This window comes from Aquila chrysaetos, chromosome 5 (genome assembly GCF_900496995.4).
Source record: "Aquila chrysaetos chrysaetos chromosome 5, bAquChr1.4, whole genome shotgun sequence".
Lineage (NCBI taxonomy): Eukaryota > Metazoa > Chordata > Aves > Accipitriformes > Accipitridae > Aquila > Aquila chrysaetos.
This window is the reverse complement of record NC_044008.1, coordinates 72,806,283-72,825,742: the sequence shown is the minus strand read 5'-3', so window position 1 is coordinate 72,825,742 and position 19,460 is coordinate 72,806,283. Positions and strand designations below refer to the sequence as shown.

At 40.7% G+C, this 19,460-nt stretch overlaps 1 protein-coding gene across 4 annotated transcripts in view; it reads left to right on the top strand.

Annotated features, from left to right (window-relative positions):
• Positions 1 to 17,574, top strand: part of PRKCA (protein kinase C alpha) — a 162,348-nt gene extending 144,774 nt beyond the window's left edge. For all 4 annotated transcript variants that reach the window (XM_030014445.1, XM_030014444.1, XM_030014446.1 and 1 more), the window contains 4 exons: positions 2,002 to 2,082; positions 4,154 to 4,261; positions 6,716 to 6,856; positions 10,763 to 17,574. In XM_030014445.1, the coding sequence (XP_029870305.1) occupies positions 2,002 to 2,082; positions 4,154 to 4,261; positions 6,716 to 6,856; positions 10,763 to 10,927 (495 nt within the window). In that variant the 3' untranslated portion in view covers positions 10,928 to 17,574. The remainder of the gene's footprint in view (positions 1 to 2,001; positions 2,083 to 4,153; positions 4,262 to 6,715; positions 6,857 to 10,762) is intronic.
• Positions 17,575 to 19,460: the final 1,886 nt, after the last annotated feature.

Here is a 19,460-nt window from a genome sequence, read left to right as displayed (position 1 = left end):
TTAGAGAACAACCCAATCTTGACTCACCTCTTGCTGGATAAACAAACGGTGTCATTGAGTCCGTGCTTCTTTTTATGCTTTCATTTTACGACATTGCATTGCCTTACTTAAAAGATTTCCTCTCCTCAATAATCCCATCAAACTCTTTCACAATAGGAAGAGAAGTACACTGTGGTCTCCTGGACAGACCTGACTGCCAGGTTGAGAACCATGGCAGTTGAGCAGTATTTTCTTTCTCACTGCTATGGATCCATCTTTTTCTCATTTGCTAATTGAAATAAATTGAAATTTGGTACCTACCAAAACCACTTACATGGAGCGCATTTATTGTACAAAATGTTCTGCCCTTATAAATCAGTGACCTTCTGAAAAATATCCCTCTTTTTTTTGATAAAATACTCTTTTCCATAAGGCAAGGAGAGATTGTCAGAGAAGGGTTGAGGATGAAATGTTTTATCAATTTCTGTGTGTAAAGACCAGTATTTTTTCTGGATAAAATTTTGAAAGTGTTTGGTCTTTCAAGAAGCAACATTGCTTCCAGTGGACCTCTGGGAACTTACTGGTGATAGAAATTAAAGGGAGAGTAACCAAGTATGTCAACCACTATAATATGAAATGAATGTCCCAAATATATATTTTAAAGCCCATATTACTGCTAAAAGACAACTAATAAAGATTGCCTTTACATAGGGCCTTCCACCTGAGAATCTTGTTATTACCTCTGGTTGTGTAATATATTTCAAAGTGCAATTGATTTTGAAATCCTTTGCTTAGAAACATTGCAGTAATTTTTAATTCATGTGCTGCTGTTATCCCACGGAAGAACATATATTCTCAGAGAGACTATAATTTTATTTAGTAGCCAGGCAGTCCTGCTTTATTGAACTGGTGACTCACTATTTTCCTGAGAAACTACAGAACTTGCCAGTTCAACTTCTCTTTCGGACAATGAAAAAATCTAGGATACGTGATGTGTATTTGTCTTAGCAGTTTGTTTCATAAAGAGTAAAAAAGCATGCAAACAGGAATATAAATGCAGGCCCATCTGGAGTAATGACTGCCCCGGTTGTCTGCTTATTCTAGTGCAGCGGTGGCATTGGGGTTGGAGGCTCAGATACTGCCTTCCCTGATGTGGATGGGCAGTGGCTGGGACGTCCTGCATCCCTTCACGACTCACAATATCCCTTCGCAGTTATTTAGAAAGAGATCTGAGAGAAGTCTACACCTTAAAACTCTATAGCATGCCCAAATGCATCTCTTAAATAAATTAACACTGATTTCTGAAGAGGCCTCAATTAAAGAAAATGACGCACGAGGGGACCTGCGTGCTGTTGGCACTTGCAGCCTTTCGTTGTGTCAGAACTCAATTTGTGCTTCTATGTGAGTCAGATGTGAACCCAGAGGATGCAAAATACTTGACATTTCCATTAGGCTGAACAGCAGAAACCCCTTTCTTTTTGGTGTAGCTGGTATCTAGCTTCATACTAAGAGTATCTTATTCGTGCAACTTGGGAAAATGTAACTGAGCTTTTCAGGGGTTTGCTCTTGTCTTAAATTTTGATTCCTTTTACAGCAGAACAAAAATATAAATATTGAAAAGAAAAGAAAGGCTTAATTATTGATAATCTGTAAGTTAAGTGAGTGTCATGATTTCAAGCTGTGACACAAATGGATGAATAACATTTTTGCCTTGCCTCCAACATTGTGCTGCTGTATTTCCTCCTTTGCCTTCAAATGCACATCCCAAGGTTTCCGAAGAGCTGCATTTCCCAAGATATTGGAGTACCAAAAGACGTGGGTGGGTTTAGACTAACATTTGCAAAACAGTCCAACTCCCACTGAAACGAATGAGTAGCTAGAGTGAGGATTACAGGATTGGCTTTCTGGGCTTTTTCAAGGAAATATGTTCATCTCTGCATGTCGCTATTTATCTAATATGTCACAAGACTGGGTGTTAGTTAACAGAGGGTTTTTTTCTTTGGGTTTTCTGTGATTATACAGATTATTGCTTACCAGCCCTATGGGAAGTCTGTGGATTGGTGGGCGTACGGAGTGCTGCTCTATGAGATGTTAGCTGGCCAGGTAAGAGTTACGCTCCTGTGCTCACTGTGACCTCCTCCTGCCTCTCCAAAGCTGCTCTGTTTCAAGGCTCCCTGAAGGGTTAGACCATTAGAGGACAAGACTGGGGCCTTTCATGCTGATATTATCTCCTTGTACTCTTGACTGACTCAACTGAGAATGTATTTAGGCTTTAAGCTCTTTATATTGGACCCACATAATCAAGCACTGCCTTTGAATACAGCTTCTTTGTACTGTAATAATGTTATAAATAGCCGTCTTCAAAATTGAATGGGAGACACTTGAGCAGGAAAATGCATGCCAAATGGAAGAAATATCATTTAGTAGTTTGAAACCACAGGGAAACATAATAAGAGTGTGTATATGTTCCGCATTGCAGTTAAGTCACAAGAATACAGTTTTTGTATTGTATATCCTAGGGGTAAAGTATGGGTCTCGCTACTTGAAATACGCTCAGTTACAGACCCCTTATTCTGCACAGTTAATGAAACGCTGCTCTCTGAGTCACTCAAGTAAAAAAGCAACACTGTACTGCAGTAAATGGCAGATAACTACCAACTTTAAGGAATTCTATTAGTCTTGAGTTGGAAAAGATTTCTGCAATTGGCTTTCAATGAGTGTTAGCTAAAGGTATACATTTCCTAAGCTTAAAACATACATTTTTAACAAATGCCTTTAATAGTTTCTCTACTAAATTCCAGTTGACATTTTAAAAGTTTTTGAAGTGTAGCAATTGCAGTTGTTAACATTTACAGTCTGCATTGCAAATATTAGGCATCTGAATGCTTTTGAGAAAATGAGATTTACCATTAGCTGAGTCTTACACAGTACCCGTATCCTGGGGACTCACCTATGGGCACTTTCCTCATCACCTATATTTAAAAATAAAATGCAGCCTTTTCTTGTGATAGCCTCCCCATCACAGAAACAGAGTCTACAGCCATGTGTCTTATAAAACAAACTGGAGTTTAACCAGAATTGAGTGTCACGGTTTAACCCCAGCCGGTAAGTTAGCACCATGCAGCCGCTCACTCACTCCCCCCCACCCAGTGGGATGGGGGAGAGAATTGGAAAAAAAAAAAAAGTAAAACTCCTGGGTTGACGTAAGAACAGTTTAATAGGACAGAAAGGAAGAAAATAATAATGATAATAATAATAATAATAATAATAATAATAATAATAATAATAATAATAAAAATAATAAAAGAATTAGAATATACAAAACAAGTGATGTACAGTGCAATTGCTCACCACTCGCTGACCAATGCCCTGTTAGTTCCTGAGCAGCGATTCCGCCCCCCCCAGCCAACTCCCCCCAGTTTATATACTGGGCATGATGTCACATGGTATGGAATATCCCTTTGGCCAGTTTGGCTGACCTGGCTGTGTCCCTTCCCAACTCCTGGTGCTCCTCCAGCCTTCTTGCTGGCTGGGCATGAGAAGCTGAAAAATCCTTGACTTAGTCTAAACACTACTTAGCAACAACTGAAAACATCAGCATGTTATCAACATTCTTCTCATACTGAACCCAAAACATAACACTATACCAGCTACTAGGAAGAAAATTAACCCTAACCCAGCTGAAACCAGGACAGTGAGGAATGCATATACCTTAGCACAAGGTAGTTGAAAGTTACAGTCTTCAAGCTTCACCCTTTAAAGTATTTTGGCTATCTGGTGCACAGTAGCTTTAAAAACTGATTAAAGATGATCACGAAGATAATCCTGCACACATTTCATTAACCTGGCTGCCATGCTGGGAGCAGAAATGAACTTTTCTCCTCCATTTCTACCCGAGACTGATTAACACTAAACTTCTGGGTCTGAAGAAACCCAAGCTGCAGATGGCTGAGAGTTTGGTGTGTATTCCTGGGCAAGGACCACTGCTGTATACTGACCTCTCTGGGCATCTATAATTGACTGGAGGCAGGTTGCTGGGCTGGCTGCAGCTTTGCCCTGACCTGGTGTGGCCATAGTATTGTCGTGTCATTTCATTAGAAAGTGGAGAATTAAAAAAAAAAAAAAAAAAAAACCCAACCCAATAAGTAACTTAACTGTGATTTATTTTCAACAGCCTCCATTTGATGGAGAAGATGAAGATGAACTTTTCCAGTCCATAATGGAGCATAACGTTTCCTATCCAAAATCACTATCCAAAGAAGCTGTCTCCATCTGCAAGGGGGTGAGATAGATGCTTCTTTATCATTAAGTTCCTTTTTGGCAATCCTTGTGAATAACTAAATTTGTCTGGTTTTGATATGGCACCGTAGTATTTTTAAGTGCAGCTTCTGTCAGGCAGTGCTAAGCTATATTGTCATGAAGTGCTCATCGCTTGGTGTCACTGATAAGTATTCAGCTCTTCCCGCAGTGCCTGCTTGTTTTATGGTAAGAACAAATGTCAGAATCAGTAGCTGCCAAACCCAAAGCAGAATTTATAAACAGGACGACGGTGTGAAATGTCTCCACCCACCTTGCCTCTCAACCCTCGGCAGCACAACCCCAATCTTGCAGGGTGAGGAGATTTCTCAGCTTGGATGGAGACCTGATACTCCAGCGAGTCCTCAGCCCAGCATGCCCGATGACAGCAGCAGAGCAAAATTGTTAATAAGAATCATTTTTAAATGTAGGTAAAGATGAGCGTATGTGAAAACCTTTAGCGTAAGTGCAAGGGAACTGTGGAGAAATCCTGACCCAGTGGTAACCTGTGTGGCCTAAAATTTATCTTAGAATCTAAGTTACTTTAAGTAGGGGGGGGGGGAAGAATAGATTTGACTTCAGGGGATTAGCTCAGGAAAAAAGAATTCATTTGGGTTTCCTTTGCCTCCACGTGATTCCCTAGAGTACTCTGTCTGCAGCTTTTCCAAACCACCATCAATAAGTCATTATTTGATGTCTGTCTTACACTGATAAAATATCACTGCACTTAGTGTCAGTTAATTTGGTATTTACTTTCTTCCTTTCCTTTGCAACCATTTATGAAGTATTGTACATGAGCTGGATATTAATCCCTTAAGGAAAAATCGTCAAGGAAAAGAAAAGCTGTTTAGAACCACAAGGTAAAAGGAAAGACCACTTTAATTTTGGAGCCTATCCCGGCTTAGACATGCTGGCCAACAAAAACTAAACATGATATATTTTTGTAAAGTACATGCAGATTGATGCCTTGTCGTGAAAATCATATATTCAAACAGCACAGTTTGAACTTGATTAAATTACCCTGTTTTGAGACGTCCTGCTTGCTGCTCTTCTGCTAGATGCTTATGCAAAGGGAGGTCGGAAAGCTAAAATTGCATTGCACCACAAGGTTTAAGGTCAAGTCTCTGTGATACCAACATGTTCATCGTTTGTATTAAACTAACAAATTAATCCCAAATTTCAGTAAGCATTATGCCTGAGCTAAGAAGTCAATGTGAGAAAGCTTCTGAACCTTGTAGTCAGCAGTAGGTCAGCAGTCCTGGGTCTGTGCACCATCGGGCAAGAAGAACGTGCCTGCTGTGCTCTTGAAATTGAATTGTCTGCTTGACATCTATGCCACTGATTCAGAGTTTGTTGGGTTTGGTAAATGCAGTAACTTTGGAAAGAATTAACACTACTAGAATCATTATTCACACTTTCTTATATCACCTACTGTTAAAGCAAGGGGTTTAGAAAAGGTAACAAAAATGGGAAAGTTGCTGTTAAGCTTGAAGAAGGATGTGATTCCCAGCCCAGTGCACAGCCGACTTCCCAAAGTCTGCTTAGAGTTGCTTTTATTTTAGGTTCAAAATTGGAATCTGATCAACTCAGCATTTGGAAGGAGACTAAAGTGGTACAGCTGAGGTTTTAAAAAGATGTGTTGAGGTATCACTCCCAGCAGTATATTAATCATATATAATTTGTAAAAGAGCTTTAAAAAGTCCCCGCAATATTGGAACTGAGAGTTGAAGGTTACATTGCTCAATTCCTAATGTACATATCAATTGAAAAGATTTTGAGGAGCTTGTTAATTAAGGAGCACGTTAGTGTTTCCCAGCATGCAATGGTGGTGGGTTTGGGTTTTTTTCCCCCAAGTCTGCTTAATCTATGCAACTGGGTATAGTATTGACCAAGATGTCATTAAGGATGCAAGGGAGGAAACTCAGATTAGATATTGTCAGCTGGGTGCCAAGAAATTGTAGGCTCTGTAATGAGATGTCTTGAACAAGCCCAGAAAAATGAAATGGGGGGGTTGTACTTTGTACAGCTTTAGTATATTGGAATTTATTAAGTTTAATTGATTGTTGAGGTAGGGCAGAAGCTATTCTGGAGATTTATAAGGCTGAACCGAAAGACCAAAGGTGCAATTCAGGAGCGAGTTGTGAACTAATACGATGGCAAGTTGCCCTGGGCACCGCCTGCCCACCCACACCTCCAGCGGCAGCATCTGCCGAATGGGAAAACGTTCTCAAGTGCAACCCTTAATTTTGCTGCTGACGTGCTGTCTCCAGTGATCAAACAAGAAAACTAATCTTCAAAAAATGAATTTTAGCTTTTCAAAACAATTTTATTAGCAACTTGCCTCTTCAGGAGAGGAGCAAGAGCATCGCACTCTGGGGAAAGTCTGTCTCACTTTCATTCCAGTGTTAAATTTAATCATTTGGTGTTTTCTTACTAATAGCTAATGACTAAACATCCCGCAAAGCGCCTTGGCTGTGGCCTTGAAGGTGAAAGAGACATCAGGGAACATGCTTTTTTCAGGAGAATTGACTGGGAAAAACTGGAAAACCGAGAGATTCAGCCACCTTTCAAACCTAAAGTGGTGAGTGAGATGCCAAGTACTTCCCTCGCTAAATGTGTCTGCCGTCATGCTTTCCTGCAGGGTGAGATTAATGCTGGCTTGATGGCGCTGCAAATCTGGGACACTTGTAAAATAAGACAATTTGATTATAGCAGACCAGTCTGTAAATCTGCTAATGGTTCGGCACCCTGTAGTGTAACCCAGCGTACTTTGTCCCTTGCAAAAAAGTCTCTCAGTGGCTTGAGTCTTGACTTCAACGGTTACGCACTGCAGGAAAATTTGAAAACAGGGAAAACTGACATATTGACATCAGCCACTGGAGACATGTAATAAATGCAGTTCCTGACTGTCTCCTCTGAACAGCATTTAAAGTCAGTGATCAAAGGTATCTGAATTACTGAGCTGAATTTCCTCCACGGTGGGCTACACGGCACAGGGCATTCGTATTCCCCATCCTCGAGTGACAGAACCTGCATCTGCCAAGTTTGCAAGAATAATCCCTGATTTATTTTTTATTTTTATTACTGGTTTACACACATGTATCTGTAGGAATATTTTAGAAATCCAAACAAGTGAAAGATGTCCTTACCACGAGAACTCTTTGCATAATAGAATTTGAAGAGCTGTATTTGTTGATACAGAATTTCTTACAGCGTGTACTGTGCTTTATTGACAGGCAAAGAAAAGTATTTGCACACAAGAACACAAGCTTTCAGGAACAGCTGTAAATCGTTATGTCCTAACATTCAGTCTTTCTTCTCTAGCAGTTTTTTTATTTTGACTGAGATGTATAGCTGGCTGTAGCACTGCAAGTAGAGGATCATTGATTGGTCTGTACGCTTGATTTATGTACCGGGACAGACATGCTAGTGTGGTATCACAAACTAATGAACAGAGGGAGGCCACTACCCGGTGGCAGAATATATTCCTCTTTTTTTGCATACAAATGATTTTTTCACATCACCAGGAGGAGAGTTGCATGCTGAGGAGAGTGTTTTGTGCTAGGGGAAATACCCTTTTCATATCGTGTGGATTCTGCACGCAGGGAAGGGTGTAAGCAAGTAAAGAACATGCGTGGTGCTGCCAACTCTGCCCGGCCGGTCCCCGAGCTGTCTGTCCGAAGGGGAGCTGCACCTCCTTATAGCGTATTTTATGGAAGATTTTTGTCACATGCTTCCTGAGTCAAATTTAAAGCTGATCATAAAAAAAATCTACCTTCACGTCTGTAAGTTTTATTAGCTCAGGAACTGAGTGCTTAGACTCTCCTTGAAGTTAAAAGTAACACCAGCATGAAGGTACTAAAAGGTTGAAGTGTGGTCTGGTTCCATCATAACACTTTTCGTGGCAGATCCTGGCTCCTGTTTAGAGCAGCTGTGCTTTATCTCTGTGGTTATCATGACCTGTTTTCATTATACAGACTGCTATTAAAATACAGCAAGGCATATTCACATGGAGCCTAACTTTCCCAGACAAAAATAATTTAAAATCCAAGTCTGATATTTACATACCTTATGTATAACTCATTTATTGTGATTGCTGATTCTATTTATTTTGATTCTACAAAGCAAAAAAGACATGACCCTTAATCTGTTTGAAGATATGGATGTATTTATAGGCTTTGTTGGGCATGGGTTTTTTTTCAGAAAACCTTTGTAGGTACATCTTCTCTAGGAAGCTTGTTGCTGCAGGAATAATCTTGCTGCTTTTGCACACAGGCATGGTTCTCACTCGAACATGGAGCTGCAGATTTTAGGTCAGCAGTTGGTCGGTTTAAATAATGTGTTCCCTTCCAGACTGACATTTCACAGGTTATAGGCATAGACTGATTATTTGGCAAGAAGGACATTTTACTTGTATTTGTGAGGTTAGGAGTTTGAGTCCTAGATTCTTAGTTCTGCTTTAATACTGCGTTAACGCTCACAAAAGCAATGCTACTCTAATGTGAAGACAAATACGTACTTGAAGATGCAAATCTATTGATAAATTATTATATTCACACTCAAATTTCACATGAGTTATTTCTTACCCTCTACTAGTATAAGCAATAGTGAAAGTCCTAATGGAGTCAGGAACTTTGGTTTCAATACACAGCTTGTTTGAATACCTTCCACTTGATGAAAAAAAGAAGAAGAAAAAAAGAAAAATAAAAGAAGAAAGCATAATTTTGTGGAAGGATGATGCATATCTATAGAACATCTTTTTAGCAAAAAGTCTTCCCTGTATAAATAGCCCTTTTGTTGCCGCTCTGAGTTGAGTACTGCCTCTAAATAAGTTTGACTGTTAATTTGGGGATACACCAACTTTCGTTCGAATGATGCAGAGTTTTCCCCTTGTCAAAGTTCAGCTCTGTCCATTCTTGTTCTCCAGAGATTCTGTACCAAAATGCATTGGCTTCAGTGGGCACCAGGGTATTCGGTGAGTGCAGAACCCCGGGTGAAAAAAGCAGACTACCATTAGCCTTTAACCCGTTGAAGTGTTCCTCTGCTTGTGTTCTTCCAAGACTGAACAAGTGTCCTTCTGTGAGCATTGCGGTCCAGTACCTGAGCATGCGTTTTTCATCTGAAATATAAACCAACTTGCGCCCGAGGCAGCAAAAGTTCTTTGCAGCTCAGATCGGATGGCGTGTCCCAGTGCAGGACATGCCAGGTGCTTTGCAAGAAGATTGGAAACCGTGACTGAGCTTTTTTCAGCACAGCTGAACACCTCACCCTCGAATTCCCTTAATGGGTCCCTCCTCAGCTGGTTTCTCCTATAAATGTACAGCTTTATTCGTGTTGCATTAGTTCAGAAAAATCAATGTTTAATATTGGTCTATCGTACGAGCCATATTCTACCCTTTCCAAGTTATCCTCTAAATCTGAAGATAATAGCGTAATGTTATCCTGTAAATCCACATGTAGATATATTGTAGGGATGGATAGAGAGGAGAGGGTCAGGGACAACGGGAAGAAACATTCAGCACCTTTATCGTACAACCCTGCTTTGTTCGAAGATCTCTTACAGTAGATAGTTTTGAGATAAGCAGATTTACCAGTTTCCTTTAGACCTCTCCACAATATTCAACGCCTAGTTTTCCTCAAATATGCATATTTTCTTGCACCCAAGCTAATTTTGTTCTGGTCCCACCTTCATCCTTTTTAACTTGCCTCTAATCATACTTCCCTGCCTTTCAAGTGTTTTCTGCATTACTTAAAACTATCCTTTCCGCAAACCTGATTTCTTTTGTTTTCTGTTCTGACTGAGTTGTGTTCAGCGTGTAGCTATATATAACCCTTCTTCTCAGCTGGGCTTCGCAAGACGACGTGTCTCTTCTCTTAGACAAAAAAAGGAGGAAACCTGTGGTAGCACGTTTTGTAATGAGGACTTGTTCCCAGGATGCAGCCCCTGCCCCAGCTCCCTCCTGCAGTCCCCAGGACTGGAGCTTTGTTGTCGTTTATGAATTTACGAGAGTTTATAGGCTGTAAAATGAAGAGTCAAATGATATAAATGAATTACATTAAGCTTTCTGCAGATCATGAAGGAAACAGACTAATACAAAAATTTAATTTTGCATCATAAAGGTTTTAAAAAGAATGAAATGACTTGACAGATAAAGTATCTCTTGCCAATACATGTCCGTAAAAATATTTTCCTTTTCCTTTTTTATCCCAGTAATTCTGAATATTTAAGCCTCTTTACCTTGTCATCTCATGCTGATGGATGGAAACTTTTCTGACTCTGTTTTTCATCAAAATTCATCTATAAAAACTTCTCTGTTTGCCTGGGATTTTTTGTTAAAAATATCTGAAAAGAAAATTTTTTCTTAACTACTCATAAGAAATGAGGGGAAGTCTTGCATGTGTCCTGAAAAATCTGCAAAAAGCTGGAGCTGCCAATGTATTGCTGATTTTTTTCAGCCTTTTTTCTGTTTTTCTTTCTTTCTTGCAGTGTGGCAAAGGTGCCGAAAACTTCGATAAATTCTTTACACGAGGACAGCCGGTGTTAACACCTCCGGATCAGCTGGTCATTGCTAACATAGACCAAACAGATTTTGAAGGGTTCTCTTACGTCAACCCCCAGTTCGTACACCCCCTTTTGCAAAATGTAGCGTGAAACAGCAAAACAGGAACAAATCCCGCAGTGGGGAACGGTCCTTAACCCTACAATTTTTAGGCTTTTGCCTTGTTGATTCCATTTGGGCCTGGAAATTGTAGGGTTAGAAAGTGTAAGATGGGGGAAGGGCCACTTATTCAGGATTTTGGCTTTGCAACAGCGATGTTGTCTTAATGGGAGATAAATTAGTGTACGGTGCCCACTTATTCTTCTAGAAGTCACCACTGACTCGTCTAAACTTACCCATTTTTTGGTACGTTATATATTTTTGTAACTTCCCCCTGTCCTTTTGCTCCCTTTTCTACTCTGCTGTGTTAGAAATAATCTAACACACGGTCTGAAAAAAACCCCCAACCTGGAATATTTAGTCGTTTGGTGCAGATGCTGGGAGGTAGGAGCACTCGGTCCCGAGGGACCGCTCCTCCCCGCTCTGCCCGGTGACTTCGGGGAGATCAGCAGCACAAGAGACCGAAACGGCGGCGGCACCGGGGAGGAGACGCATTGCAAAAAAATTGGAGAAAGTAGTTGTTTCAAAAATATGACAGAAACAAGTTGGGAGTGGGTGGGAGGGGGGGACAAAATCAAGTTAGACCCTGAGGCTTCGTGAACCGATCCTGTAAGCGACACCAAGTTTAAACACACTTCAGTGGTGGCCAGATCTCTAGGATCTTTGCTAAGTAGCATGTGATAAACTCAAGGGTGAAATTTTGTCTTTAATAATAATAATAATAATAGTAATAATAATTTTAATAATATTTTTGTGAATTTTAATCTCCATGAGATTATTCTGTGATCCAGGGTGCCATTGTTTGTTCAGTTAATTTAATTTACACCATTCCTCAAGTTTACTGTTAACCTGTTCTAATACCAATCTTTTACTATGAAATTTGTTAACCTGGAATGTAAACCAGAACTGTAATCCCTTCAATCTTATTTACATGTGTCTATTTATGGTCTGCAGTATAGAGCAGTAAATCGAAGAAAGCATTATGTATACTAAATTAACAAAAAATGCAGCCCCAAGTGACTTCCTGATTCCTCCAGAATAACTCATGAAAATCAAGTGAGATTTAGTCATAAAATAATCAGTTTTAATTCAGAAAACTTTGGGCTGTAGAATAATCAAGCCTGAAAGAAGCAGCACCTAAAACTTGTTTTATTGATAGAATGGAATTTAATACATTTTGCATATGCTTCATGCAATGAATTTTGCATGTTTAGTAATAACTCTTAATAATAAGGGTTAATAATAAGCAGATCTATATTATTGACATAATCGTATCAAGCATAAAGAGTATTATAAAAATTTTATAAAACAAATTGTGCTTTATTTGTGAAGGTTCTTGTTCTGAATGACATCATTTAGATTTAGCTAAATGTTTTATTGCTATTGTTTTGGTTTTTACTTTAGGTTTTGGATATTGTTAATGGCTTAGGGTATAATCTCTTTTTTTAAAAGTAGATCTACTTTTAAACAATAATTGCTACCTGCAGGTTTTATACGAGGTTCAATTAGGCTTTCATTTCACATCTGCTTATTACTTACAGAGAAGGAAATAGACTTTATTTGCAATGATGAACACTGTAATTAATGCAATCTTCTCCTCTCCTATCACTTAGATAAAAAATTTTGATATTTCCTCTTACGACTTACCAGAAGATATTAATTCAAATATCAGTAAATATTTTTTGTGCATATTTTGGTTTTGTTACAGCATGTAAAATAGTAGTCAGTGCATTTTCCTTTTTTTTTTCCTTTCTGCCTTGTTACTGTTAGCAGCCATAGGCACTTTTTGTCTGTCAGATGTGCATGACGATGCCAGAAGCATGATGTCTCTGTTGCTGCATGCAGACTGATTACAATTTTTCCAGCATGTAAACATATTCAAAAAGTAAGTTATTTGCCATAAAAAACTTAAATTTATACTAGACTATGTAACTGGGGGGGGGGGGGAATCTACTTGCTAATCATCTTTTATGACAAGAAAACATGGAACCTGTGCCAAAGAGTCTGTTAGAAAGAGCCAGTCCTGCAAATTGGTGGCCGGGTGGATGGGTTTGACTGACGGGGGTGACCCATGGTGGAGTGGGACAGGTTTTGAGTGAAACACGGTTGGATGTGAACAACAACTGTGTTGTGCTTCTGCACGCGGGGTGCCCTCGGAAGCCCTATTTTTGGTGCCTAGGACACGTGATTTGCAACACTCCAGAAGTTTGACTTTTGCCCGGTCGTAGTCCTTTTGCAGCCCCAGCTCTAAGCAAGGAGCATCTCCCCGGCTAAGAGTGAGCAGGCTTTAATGAATCAACCGGACCATTTGCAGGCATGGGAAAACACACGGCTAACAAGGGGCACTGACCAACTAACAAGAACTGGGATTGTTGCCTAAAAAAACAGAACTCAAAATTTTTAAAACATTTTAGGAGTAAAATTTTTAAACCATTCTATGTCAAGTATGTCATCAGCCAAGTCTGAGAGTTCATTTTCTTCTTTGTGTGTTATATACTTTAACAATTATGATATTCACCATAAAGCATGTAGACTAGTGCAGCATTCATGACTACTTATGTTTTTCTAAATATTATTAGCCTGCCATAGTTTAGGAAAATCTGAGTATCCTACTGCAGAAGATAATAGATTCAACATATTACTGCGGCTCAGATTTTGAATAATTAAGGTCTCAAGTAAGTCACTCTGCCGAGAGGCGGCGTTACATGTGTTTTAAGAATGTGAAGTGAAAAAGAGACTTTTGAAAAAGGAAAATACAGGGAGAAATACCAGCGCACAGGGTTTTAAAGCAAGAAAAGCAGTACAGGGGGAGAACGGAACCAAGCCGGCAGCAGGGAGGAGATCCCACAGGTAGACGTTCCCAAGCAGTTCAGGTTTTCCTGATGAAATATGAATTGTACAGAGAAGTCCCATTGCGGGCGGTTGTTGCTGGCACAGCTGTGACGGTCGGTGATGTTCACACCAGAACACGGCATTAAAGAGCTGGTCCAACATCTGGACAGAGCTGCTCATTTTCTGGCTTCTTCTCATAACGAGTTTTTTAGGCACTTGCATTTGTTCCCCAGTTTTTCTGATGTAGTAGCAGAAATTCCTCTTTAACGTTGTTACCTCAAGTTCCTGGGCTTGCCACATCTCGTGTCATCTTCTGTAGGTGTCTGTAATGCTTACAAAAAGGTACTGTGAACTCATGGATCCTGCAGGAACAAGACAGGGTTGTATAAAGCAGGGATTGAATGTTTGTGTTACTCCTCGCTGCTCTGCCTAATGCACTCGCACGTGAACGCTCACGCTTGGACCAGCCCTTTAATGAGAACTCCGGGTGGCTTGCTTATCATCCAGAAATTTATAATGGCAAGTAAAACCTTAACTATCCAGCAAGCATTTTCCTATCTTTTTAAATACAGATGTTATTTATATAATATTTTTCACAAGGTTTGGTTTTCTAAAGAACATGTATCAACACAGGGAGAGGCATTAGAACTGCTTTTCTTTCACTTGTGTTCAACAGCAACCGTAACCTAAACATCCACGTTATCACAAAGGTTTCTAAAAGTCAAATTGAAAATTATAATACACTGAAGCTGGGGTGAAAGCTTTGGGAGCTGTGTTTCTGTCCCCCGTGTGCTCGAGTCCCGAGGGGCACAGGTCTGCCACCTAAAACTTCCAAGCTGTTTTCAGGGATTAACTGAAACTTAACTGGCTCCTAGGCAAATTTCTTCATTATTTGGGCATCTGGGTGTTTTTATCCACCTTCAGGTCGCTTCAGCAGGGTGGTGGGTTTCCAAGACAGCTACTTCGCCCGCCGGCCAGTCTCGGTGCTCTTAGCAAGGATTGCACATATGTGAGAAGGAGAGAGCACACTCCCCCTTAATCCAATTTAGAGGAGAAATGCAATTTAGCTTTCTGATCCTTCATTCTTTCCAGAAATACAGTTGAATTTCCTTTTACAAACTGAAGAAAGTTCTTCTGGAAATCAGCTGTTAGTTTAAAAGAAACTCGTCATATCTAAATGCTGCTGGCCTTTGAAAGCCATCCTGTCTTTTGGGGTGAATTCAATTGAATAATGCCATGCTCCTGTAAAATTAATAAGGTCAAGTGAGACAGGAACTTGTCTTCTAGCCGGAAAGATGACGTGTCCAAGGGCCGGCATTGAGTGGTACCACTTGCCAAGTCTGTTTTCTCAGTCGGTGAATCCGGACGCAATCCCCGTTAAATGCCATAGGAGACGCAGTTAGCAGAGGGAGAAGATCCTCCTTATTAAACAAAACACAGCCTTGGAAATAATAATAATAATCCAATAATCAAGCTTTAGTATGAGTAGAAAACATTTTTACAGTATTGAGTTTACAGTGGGCTTTTGGACCTGCCACAAAACTTCTGGAAACATTTGATGTGATTTTCAGTTCTTTTAGTCATTAGCATAAATTATTGTACATAGGTTTTGTCTCTTTGCAAACCTGAGTATCAGCTGTAGGTGATGTGTTACCTCTGTGTTCTGTTGGGTAGGTAGGCACTGAGCTGCCAAATAGTAAAAAAAGTAGACAAGCTAAAGCACTTTTTTCCTCAGCTCCACACTCTTAGATGGGATCTGAAATAGTTCAGTTGAAGAATTAAATAAGAATTGACTCCATAAACATGTATGATTTCCTACCAACCAGTAACTGTGCCAGTAACAATTGGTAATTAAATAGCCTTATAATGAATAATCATTATGCACTACAGCCCTCCTGTTCCTAGGAAACCTTGAGAGAGAGGGGGCAAGTTATTAACCTCTCTGCCTCAGTTACCTCATCTGTAAAATGGGGATAATAATACTTACTTACCTCACAGGGAGGTGTGAGGACTTCTCGGGTAATGTTTCTAATACACTTTTGACCTGAAAAGAGTTGTGTAAGTATTATTATAATTTTTAATATTAAATCAGCTTATTCGATTCACATGGTATTGCTGGATATACGATGCTATTTCTACTTTTTTATAGAAGTTTAGTAATTCTGCTGAAACCATTTAAAATGAAATAAATCAGATCTGATATGTTTCTTACAGAATCTGGAGTCCAGCTTTTGTTAACTGGAGTCAGGGTGTGGTGGGCAGTGATGCTCGCTGACTGTGTAGGTCAGCTGCACTTACCTCTTTTCCAGTTACTGAGATTTGTATATGCAATTTAAAAATTACATGTAAGTGGAAGTCTTGGCAAAACTGGTTATTGTAGGGTGAGATTCCCTATGGGTAAATGAAGTCAGCACAGATGTTTTCTAGTAATGTTTATACTGACTCCTATTGAGGGAGAAGTGATATGCTTTATGCAGCTGGTCCATCCATGACAGGTTTATTCCACTGATATTTTAATGTATTCCTGTGTCGTATATCTTCATGCTTTTCTTTTCCTTGTGTGTGACACCATAGTTCAAATTTAAATGAAAACCACCCTAGAAGCTATGGTTTTTCTTCCACTGATGTCAGTTGACCAAAAAAAAAATAATAATCAGCAGTCTATTAATTGTTTTAAACAGTGATGTGCAGAAAGAGTAGCAACAGCACTGATAACCGGCCCCAGCCTGCTTCCATTGAAGCTCATTTCTCACTACGGGATACATTGGAAACTCTACATCTAATGTTACATTAGTTTTATAATCGTGAGTTGGTGACAGGGACATTTTAATAGAAAGCAAAATTATGTTTCTGATCTTTATAAACCTTTTCCTAAGAACTATTCGAATTGTATTGATTTTCCTTCTGTTTGAACCCTGAGAGGTAATATTGCCAACAGCTCCGTCCTTCCAGAGGTTCGTGTGCTCCTGTCTTGGCCTTCCAAGGCATCCAGTGGAACCGCTGCGTGCTTAGAGCTCGCTGTGTGCTTAGTGGCTTTACTGGAGCCAAGACTGCGGTATCCAGCGTCTGGCAGCACTAAGCCTATAAGCCCCAATTCAGCAAAAATATTAAGTATGTGCTCGTGCCCGTCACTGTTCGGCAGAGCGTGGACATTTGGGCTTACCTTTGAGCAGCTTCACATCCCATAGAAGTCAGTAGAGCTTGCACACTCGGATGCCTTGCTGACTTGGAGCAGAAAAAAATGTGCTCGCAGTGATAACACAAATTGAATCTGTGGCTTGTTCCCCACAAAGCCTTTCATTTATTCTCTCACGTGCTATTAAAATGAATGTAAGAAAAAGAATTTCAACAAAATGAAGCTCGTTGCCTCTTTTAAAAATGTGCATTTCCCAACACGTGTATGGTTTTGCACGACAATACAGAGCACACCTGAAACTTCTAAAATGATTGCATGTTACTTTAACGTTATCTTTTTTTAAACAAGGAGTAATCCCACCTTGAACTCATTCATATTTTATAATATTATTTTAAGACCCAAATTTTGTATTTATAAAGAGGAGAACATTATTTATTTTCTTATCATTTATCTGCAAGATGCTACCAGAAAATTTGGAGAGGCCATTCATTTTTCAAAAAATAAAAAAAAAAAAATCTTTGGAAGTATAGTGGGCAAGACTGATGTATAAATTACAGCATCTTTTTTTTCTTAATTCGCAGTATCTTCAATCTTTGTTTGCATGAAATGCTTTTGTTAAATATTAATTGTAGTTTCAAAGCAAGTGTGTATGAATAAAAATACTGATCATTACTTTCGTGAGAGTTTGGTCTGCCTTTATGAAATTTCATTTAAAAATTGACTCCCCAAAGCCCAGAGGCTGCAGAGATTACGGTGTGATCAGCCGCAGAGCTCGCCCAGATCCAGACCTCGATTCGCCATTCACACACAGAATTTTAACCTGGGCCCTTTTTTAATTCCTGTTAATAAATCAAGAGAAAAAGAGGCTTAAGCGGGGAAAAGATATGTCTGGAAGAGGATTTCAGCACGCTGAGAGGTGAGCAGGCGGCTCTGTGAGCCAGCAGCTCCCTGGCTAACCTGCTCTCTGGGCTCGGCGTCTCTGAGCCACTTCGGCTGTGGATGCCGCGGGGAAAAACCACCCCAGGAGAGAAGCGAGGTCTCAGGTTGGAGGGTCTCATTCAAAGCTTGATGTGAGACTTGGTGGTGGAGGGATGTGCCCGCCTTCTAAGCAGTTAGACCCCAAGAAAACTCAAAACTTCGCTTTTTCACATCCCTGCGTGTGTGAGCCCACTTCTTCCTGGGAAGAGGGTTTGCTTCATGGTGATTAATGACACTCGGGGGCCCACCTTTGCCATGAAATACTTGTTTTAGCACTCCTGGAGGAGAGGACACAACATCCCGGTCCCACCAGCCATACTCGCCTCGAGTCCAGGCACTTGCCTCCTTTAGGCCGACGTCATTTTATTTTCAAAATTTGAAAGCGATGTACAAATATTGTGACAACTTGATAGACAGGTCCTTTTTCCGCTTGCTCTCAAATGTATTGAATCTTATGCTAATTCAGTAATTGGGTTAGTTTGATTTGCAGAAAAGTCTGGCTGAGTTTGCCCAAAGGAATGGTTGAAATTCTTCTTTTTTTTTCTATAGAGACAGTGTTTCCAGGCTGCTCCATGCCACTTAGCCTTCATCTACTGTGCGCAGCTTCTCCTGAAGCCCACGGACAGGTCTCTTCTCGGGCCTGGAGAGCTTTCTGCAGAGCAAAAGAAGGAATTAGTGGAGACCTCATTGCCCTGAGCTGGTCTATGCGCAGGGTCGGTGCAAGAGGAAAGGGGTCCTGCGAGCTCAGTACTGCCAGACCTGCATCTCCCACCACCTTGGCTGCTTAGGCAGGGGCTGGGTGGGATTTCATTCCCAGCCACGGCCTTCAGGTTGGACTCGGGAGTTGCGAGGGGAGCACTCGGCTCCCGAGATATACATCCTTGGGATGTTTGGACCTGTCAAGGCTCCTAATACCCTAATGATCGTTATCGATCAATACGAACAACGCGTCCTTTAAACCTCTCAGAAATGTTATCCCAAATGTTAACAAACTCTTTGCAGTCTCAATACCAGGCTCTTAAGGCAAAAAAAAAACCCCAAAACCTCAGCCTTTCGTAGCTCATCTCTGCTCTGCTTGCCAGCGAAGTGCCCAGATGGTGGGCGCACACGTGTCCCGCTCTCCGGCTGTGGCTCAACCAAACCACCGGCGGTACGGCAGCCGTTCACGGGGTCATCGGGTTTTCGGGTGAGACAGAACCTCATTAGATGAGAGTCTCTTAAAACCCTCCAGACTTGTCCCTGGGGAAAGGCAAGTCCGGCGGAGGTGTGCGTGGGTGGAAAATTACTCCAGCCTGACCCGAATATCGGTAACAGGCATCTGAGGAACTGGTGCTTTCGGAGCAAACTGGCTGCAGGTCGTCCTGCTCCTTTGCTGCCCCGGACGGGGGTGGAGAGGGACTCCTGGGTGAAAGGGAGGCAGCTTGTACAAACTGTGCATTTTTGTTCGACTTTTTCTAAGCAGGCAAGATTAGACTGGTGGTCCTTGGGAAAATTAAGAGTTAAAGGCTTCTGCAGGAGAGGCTGAATCTTTCCATGCCACCCGCATCCCATACAGGAGAGCATCTCTGTTGGGAACGCTT